This window comes from Condylura cristata, unplaced genomic scaffold (genome assembly GCF_000260355.1).
Source record: "Condylura cristata isolate star-nosed mole 26May11 unplaced genomic scaffold, ConCri1.0 scaffold00015, whole genome shotgun sequence".
Lineage (NCBI taxonomy): Eukaryota > Metazoa > Chordata > Mammalia > Eulipotyphla > Talpidae > Condylura > Condylura cristata.
Genome location: NW_004567116.1, coordinates 4259070 through 4266689, shown reverse-complemented (window position 1 = coordinate 4266689; position 7620 = coordinate 4259070). Strand labels below are relative to the sequence as shown.

The window sequence follows — 7620 nt, the reverse complement described above, 5'->3', positions numbered from 1 at the left end:
TGTCTGAGTCTTCGTTTGATAGACAGGACACGGGGCCCAGAGAGGGGCTGCGACTTGCTCAGGGTTGCGGAGCGAGGCCCTGGCGGAAGCAGAGCGATGGGCAGGCGACCTGGTTGCGGGGCCTTAGGGCTGGCAAGGAGCAGAACTGCCTCAGGTGCTGAGCCGCCTCCTAGGGCTACAGGTGTGTGGCCAGCCTGCCGCCCAGGGAGAGGAGGCACCGGTCAGGGCAGGGTCCCCGGCCTTGGAACCTCCAACCTGTTGCCTTCCGATGAATAGTGTCCATGCCCGCCCTGAGGCGGGGCCCAGCAGAGGCCGAGATCCTGAGTCCATGGCCCTCTGCCTGGCTGTGCTGTGGCTCCAGGGCCTGTCCCTGGCCCTCTCAGAGGTCTGGGGCCAGCAGCAGGGCTCCCAGACACGGGGGGGGGGGCTCCCCAGGGGCACCTCCGGCTGCTCTGCCTCCCCGCCCCTCCTCCCGGGGCTGCCTTCCTGTTTCTTTCTGGCCCCCAGACTCCTCTGGGGCCCCAGCCCGCCCCACGGGGCTCCTCCTCCTTCAGCCCACGGTGGAGTGTGTGACCACTGCCCCCCCCCCGGGGCCCCCAGGCAAGAGGGAGGTTGAGGTGGCGGGGATGAGGGAGAGCAGGCTGGCGCCCCTTCCCTAACATCCCCGCTGCCCACCAACCGCCAGAGAAACGGGGATTTCTGGGCTAGGGTGGGGCAGAGATGAAAGATGAGGGCAGCAGAGGGGAGCCAAGCAGGGAGATGGGGTAGCGGCGGGCTTGCTCCGGGCAAGGGCAAGCAGGCCCGAGGAGCAGGCTTGATCCAGAATGGTCCCGGGACGGCCGCGCGGGCCTCAGACCCCAGGGACACCACCACGCGGCCCACGAGGGCGCCGGCCGGCCGGCCGGGGAGGGACTGTCCTCCCGCTCCCGCGTCTGCTGCAGGCCAGGGCCAGGCGCCGCCTCCTGGTCCGGCGGGCGACCTCTCACGCCTCGGTCTCTGCCGCTGCGTCGCGCCGCAGGCCCTCGCCTGTGCTCGTACCTCTTGTCCCCCTCAGCGCTCTGGGTCTGCTGGGTTCCTGGGTTTTGCAGGTCAGGGATATTGGCAAAGTCATCCTGCTCCGAAAGCCCTAAGACCAAGGATAGCACCACCATCCGGCCTTCCCTGCCCGGGGCGGGCAGCCCACCAGCCAGCCGGGGTGAAACAGGAGGCCCCAGGGGCAGGGGCGGGAAGGGAAGGAGAGAGACAGAGACAGAGACAAAGAGAGAGAAGAAAACAGCGTAAGAAACTGGCCCTGCAGGAGAGAAACCAAACTTCAGCACTGTCAACAGGTGTAGAGCAGAGTGGGGCTGGCAGGGAGGAGGGAGGGGGTGTCTGCGCCCCTGGGCCCCACGCCCTGGGGGCCAGAGCAAGGTTCTCTGGGGGGAGAGGAGGCCGGTAGGGCCGAGGCTGCTGTGACGGGGACTTTGCTGGGGAGTAGAGCACAGGCCCTGGGCACCCTGACTTTGGGGCCCGCCTGCTGGAGCTCCACAAAGGCCGGACCGCAGGCCCCCGGGGGGGGCTCTGTTGCCTTCGTGCTCCAGGTCTGTGCAGGCAGGTGTGGCCTTCCAGGCGGGAGGTTCTTAGAAAGTCTGGGATCCAGTGGGCACCATGCCCTGTGCCGTGGAGCTCCAAGAGAGACATGCCTCGGGGGCACACTTGGCAGGTGTCCTGGATGCCCCAGGTCCCCCCAGGTCCTCGGACACACCCACCAGAGGAGTGCGGCCCCCTTTCTGCACATGGGTGCTGGCCCTGGTGGCCTGCTGAGTCTGCCTTCCTGGGGAGCCGGAGCGACCGCCAAGGCTCTGGGGTCTCGGAGACGCGGTCCGGAGGGCACCAAAAGGGAAGTGGAGAGAAAGCGCAGGAGCGTGGTGTGGCCCAGAGGTCTCCTGGCAGGGCAGAGGGGAGCCTGTGTCCACCGCAGGGGGGTCTGGACGAACCTCGCTCTGAGGGAGACCCAGTCCAGGCAGACGGGACAGAGCGAGCGAGGCCCTGGAACAGGCCAGGGGTCAAGGTCATCATTCCCAGGCCAAAATGGGTCACAGTGGGGTCACCTGCATTTTCCAAAACATCTGAAAATTCATGGGAGTTTTCTAGAAGCTCATCCAGCGTTGGGACCCCCCTCCAATGGCAGGAAGGGATGTGGAGGTTTCCAGGATGGGGCGGGCAAGGAAGCAGGACTCAAGAAAGGCCTAGAGGAGACCGCGAGTCTGGTGGAATATCCTGGAGGCGAGGGGCACGGGGTGAGGTGTACCCCATCAACCACCACCCAGGAGGGTGAAGTTCCGGGAGGAGGAGCTGGCTGCGGCTACTTCTTGGCCAGGCTGTTCGAGAGAGAACTCTGTAAGAACAGCACCTGAGTGGGCAGAGGGGGCTCGGGGACCCCAGAAAGTGGGGTGGCCATGGGGCCCGAGCAGGAGGGGCTGAGCAGCTGCTTCCGGCTGCCGCCTCTGTCCTGGCTCGGTTACTGCAGGCTGGTACCTGTGTTGGCATCGAACTTTGGGGAAACGACTCCCCCCTGCCCCCAGGACAAAGCCTCATTCCTCAGTTCTCTGCCCACCCATCCTGTTTTAGAGTCGGTAAAACTCCATTTGGCTGCTTGGGAGCCAGCTGAGCTGGGGGAAGGCGAACCCAAGGCAAACGACATGTTTTTCCCTGGCTAATGCATTTTTCAGACGTTCCTTTTGCTCGTCTTGAAAACAAAGCCGCTCTTCTCCACAGACCCGTTTGTCATTCTCTGCTGCACCACAGGCTGCAGGGTTGAGACAGGGATGTGGGGAGAAGCTGGTAGTGTTGGGGGATCACACCCAGCAAGCAGGAGGAACGTCTCCGTCCCCACTAGAAGGTGGGATTGGGGGGGGAGCTGGTCAGCACGCTCACCCCAACTCTTCAGCTGTACCCCCAGCACGGGGCAGGGGTGTGGGGGCTAGGGAAGGGCCTCGGCCACCTGCCAGCCGCTGCCAGGCAGGGTCAGGGCGGCAGACTCCAGCTGGTGGCCTGCTTTCATAGAGCCCACAGCTAAGAATGGTCTGTACATTTTTAAATGTGATAGGGACCACATGTGTCCTGCAAAGCCTAGAATATCTGGCCTTTGACAGAAAAAAGAATGTGGACCCCTGCTGGGAGGGCTGACAAGTAGGGGGAAGGGGGGCGCCAGAGTGGAGCTTGTCCAGTCCCGCTGGACAAGGGGGGCCCAGGGAGGACGCTCGTCCAGTCCCGCTGGATTCCAAGGGCCGGCCTGCACCTGCGTGGAGATGGCAGCTATGCCACTCCAGTTTGCCAAGCAGCCGGTCCTGCCCGGAGGGCCACAGGCCACCTGTGGCAGGGGCCGCAGCCTGGGGTGCAGCGCCTGCCAGCCCTGGAGGCTTCGGTCAGAGGCGGGATGTCTGGCGCAAAGGCGGGATGTCTGGCGGGACTTGCTTGCCCACGGAAGCCCACATCTTTCCAGGGAGTTGGCCTCGGCCTTCCCTGCCTCCTCTCCCCAGGCTTCGCGTGCTGGTCTGCTGAGAAAAGCGCTTGTCCCTGGGGGGAGGGGGGGGACCTGGGAGATAAATAATCCCCGAGAGCCTGGAAGGAAGGTCACGTTAGGCTGGAGGGCGTGGCGAATTGGGGTGGGGCCCAGGCCTGCTCTGGGCTCTGAGAGGGAGTGCCATGGGCAGGGGTCATGCCGAGGGCCAGCTGGGCGCCCTACCAGCCAGGGCAGCAAGGGCGGGGGGAGGGGGTGGACAAGGGGGTGGATAGGTCGGGTCTGGACATGTACAGGGAGGTCCTGAGTGGGAAACGACATTTTCTCTGCCTTGGAGAGGACATCCAGGGCCTGTCTTCCCGGGTCATGGCAGGAGCTGGAGGACAGGTGGCTCCAGAGGCGCCACAGGGGAAGTGGGGGAGGGAGGGAGGAAGGGGCAGGAAGGTAAACAGAGTCGGGTTACAGGGCAGACACCCAAGGGGGGGGCAGGCTGGGCCTGGGAGGTGGGGGAAGGAGCCAGAGCTGGGGAGGCGGGGAGAGATGTGACAGGAGCCTGGACAGCCAGGGGAGGCAGGAGCAGCTGGAGACCAGCTGGGAGGCGGGTGCTTCTGGGGACCTTGGCGGCGGGAGGTGCCTAGTGTCAACACACATTTCGGGGGGGCAGCTTCTTCCAGCCCCGGAGGCACAGGGAGGGGGGCTGGTGTTCTCAGCAGTGGGCCACTACTTATGAATCCTTTCATGGGGGGCTTTGAGCCCCGAGAGGCGGGGGCGGGGGCGGAGGGGGTGGCCAGTCTGCTTGGCACCCGGCCCAGGAGCAGAGCCTGGCAGCAGGCTGGCTGCTCTCTGGGAGACACAGGGGAAGAGGCCGGGGTGGAGGGGGGCCGGCCGCTCAAGGGGGGACTTACAGGAAGGATTTCATGTCCAAGCCTCGGTTTCGAATCTGCCCCACCACGTGGTCCCAGCTGCCCGGGTTGGAGCGGCTGCGGCCCCCGGCCGCCCGGTGCTTGGAGCCAGCGGAGGCGCCCTGGCGAGCCTGGCCGCGGCCGTGGACGGGGCCCCGGGGGCCGGGGCCGGGGGCCGAGGCCGCGTGGGCCTGCAGCTGGCCCAGGCTCTGGCTGGTGGTGGGCTGGCTGGGCTGCCGGCCCCGCTGGTGCTGGCTGAGCGGCTGCTGCAGGCTCTGCTGACGCACCAGGGTGCGGGGTCGCTGGCATTTCGGCTCTCCCGCGGAGCTGGGGATGGACTCTAAGGTAGTGGCCGTGGACAGGGTGGAGTCCTCGAAACTTGGGGCGGGTGAGGAGAGGAGAGAAAGGAGAAGCAGGTGAAGGGATCACAGTGGAGGAGAGAGACCGAGGGCCGGGACTGGGAGGCCCCAGGGCGGGGCGCGCTGGCCCTCCAGGCCTCCGTCGGTGCTGCCGCTGCTGGTTGCCGCCACCACGTCAGCCCAGAGGCCATCGAGGCCTGTGCCCACCCCAGGCCCCCAGGCTGCCCCGCCCAGCCCCCCTCTGGCCCTGGCTCAGCCGGTGCTGGTGCCCCTCCCTCTCCAAGCGCCGGGGAGCCCCGGAGGCTGCGGCTGCTGTGTGGCGAAGGCGGCCCTGGGGTCACCTGGCCTGTTGGAATGGGAGGGGCAGGGCGCTGCGGCCGCCCCCCACCGTCTCACAGGGGGACCCAGGAAAGTCAGTGTTCCAAGTCCGACCGGCCTTTGGAGACACCAGGAATCCAGGCCAGGCACAGACAGCCTAGTCGTGCTTGGGGAGTCTGGCGGGGGGTGGCGAGAGTCCGCGGTTCCTGCACTCTGTCCCCGGGGCGCAGAGGGTCCTTGGGCTCTCTGACCGCTGTCCTGTGGTCACAGTGGCCTCGGACTCAGCTCCAGGGCAGCTCTTTGCCCCCTTCCAGGCTGTGGGTTCCTGCGGCTCGTGCCTGGGAATGACTCCTAGCCAGAGGCAGCCAGGGAGGGAGTAGGTGGGAGCCCCAGCACCCACTTGCCAGCCACTTTGCCACAGATCTGAAGGAACAGGGACACTGTCCAGTCCTCTATGCTGTCACAAGGGGCCCCAGACCCTCGGGCTCACTGGTACCTCTGCAGCAGGCTGGGGCTGGAGCAAAGATGGCGGGGACCAGGACTGAGCCCAGCAACTGTGGGGTCAGAGACTCAGGGCCCAAACCCACTTGGCCGCCGACTACCTGTGGGACTCTGAAAACATGAGAGCCACCTTGGCTTCTTTACTGTAAATTGGGGGTAAAAAAATACCCTCAAACTGCCTCTGAGGGGGTTGCCAGGAAGACCTAGCGAGGCGGGGTCCAGGCTGGGGGGCACCGGTGCAGATGTCAAGGGGGCTGGAGGCACAGGAGCCCGGGCCACCCCGCGCTCCGTGGTCTGGGCAGGCCCATCGGGCACCCGCTGGCCGGGCCAGCGCCTCCGAGGTCCCAACCTCCTCTGTCCCTTCCCTCCGTCTCCCAGTCCAATGGTCTCAGGCAGGGGCTGGCAAACTCTGGCCTGTGGGCCCGATGTGGCGAGCCACCTGCTTCTGTAAGCGAAGCTTTCGTGGAGGGCAGTCTCAGACTTTACAGATCATCCACAGAGACTCTGGGAAGCTCTGGGGTCACCAGGACAAGAGCCTGGCCTCGCCTGGCCCTCTACAGAGAAAATTTGCCAACTCCCGGGGTTGGACTATGCTCTGGGTAGCCTGGGGCTGCCCAGGCAGGAGGCCCCAGGGCCCCAGAGCCACGTTCGCCACAGCAACCAGGCCTCCGCTCTGCTCGCCCCCCTGAGCTCACCCTGGGAACCAGAGGACAACAGTCAGGCTGCCCCTGTGGGCCGGAGAGAGAAAGAGCGAGAGCCAAAGAGGGAGAGAGAAAGTCAGAGAATAGTGAGAGAATGAAAGAAAGAGAGGAAAAGCAAAACGTGGGTCTTGGGGTGGGGGGCAGCAGCCTTGCCTGGCTCGGGCCCGGAATTAGGGCTACCGCCAGGGCAGGCCCAGGCCTGGCGGCCAGGTGGACCCTCAGCTCCCTGGGGGCCGACCGAGGCGGGGGAAGGACGGCCCTCGGGCGGCCGCCTCTTCCTCCTTGCTCACCTCATTTTGGTTTCCTATCACATCCAAAATTAGTCCAATTTACAACCTCTCAGTCACAGGAAACTAAAATTGGCTCCTCCAGGCCCGGAGCCAGCGGAGGGCATGGAGGCCTCCGCCAGCCTGGAGTCTGTGGCCGGAGCGGCGTGGGGAGGGCGGGGCACGGGGCTCTGAGAGCGAGGGGCTTCCCTCCGGGACCCTCCTAAGACCTGGTGCCCGGGAGAGGTCTGCGCTTTCTCAGGTCATCAGGGAACGTGGTGCCGGCACAGCGACCCCCAGGGGCCCTGACGGTGGCAGTCACGGGTCTCCTGGAGAGATCTGGGGGGCTCTGAACTGACGCAACAGGACAGCTAAGAAAGGGTCAGAGCTACTGGCCTCCTGAGCGAGGCGCCGCTCCATTAGCAGGGAGTGAGGCAGCGCTAATAGCCGAACCTGGAGCCTCGGTCCCAATGGGAGACGATAGTCATAGTTCAAGGGGTTTCGAGCCCGGAAGGCCTCAGTGGAGGGGAAATGGAAGGTTGTGAAAGCCAAGAGCGGGGGTAAGACCGCCCCATGGTGGGGGGAGGGGAGCACTGTCTGCTCAGCACAGGGGCCAGCTCCCCCCTGCCCTCGCCTGAGGGTGGGGCAGCTGCTTGGCAAAACTTGGACAGCTCGTTAGAAGCGAGCAGCTCTGGGTCTGGTGTCCAGACCACCTCGTCAGCAAAGAGAAGCTCGCCAGACCCACAGCCCCAGCTTCCAAGAGCACACGAGCCCAAGAGCTGACGGTCTGGCTCGCTGACCAAGACTGGGGCAGCCGAGGGGGGTGTCTGAGATGAGGGCGAGCCGACGGGGACAGCTGGCTGCTTGTGGGGGGCTCTGTCACGGGGGATGGTGCAGGCAAGGCAGAACCAGCCCACGGAGTCCCCTGACGCTCAAACTGGAAGGGCCCAAACTGGAAGGGCCCAATCTGGAAGGGCCCAAACTGGAAGGGCCCAAACTGGAAGGGCCCAATCTGGAAGGGCCCAAACTGGAAGGGCCCAATCTGGAAGGGCCCAATCTGGAAGGGCCCAA

The 7620-nt window shown here is 65.5% G+C and overlaps 1 protein-coding gene across 1 annotated transcript in view; it reads right to left on the bottom strand.

Moving 5' to 3' along the window:
• The window catches only part of SYT7 (synaptotagmin VII), a 140938-nt gene that overhangs the window by 14764 nt on the left and 118554 nt on the right, over window positions 1-7620 (bottom strand). Inside the window, exons 6-7 of the mRNA XM_012725155.1 lie at window positions 4408-4782; window positions 1039-1161 (exon numbers count right to left, since the gene is read on the bottom strand). Coding sequence (XP_012580609.1) covers window positions 1039-1161; window positions 4408-4782 — 498 coding nt within the window. The remainder of the gene's footprint in view (window positions 1-1038; window positions 1162-4407; window positions 4783-7620) is intronic.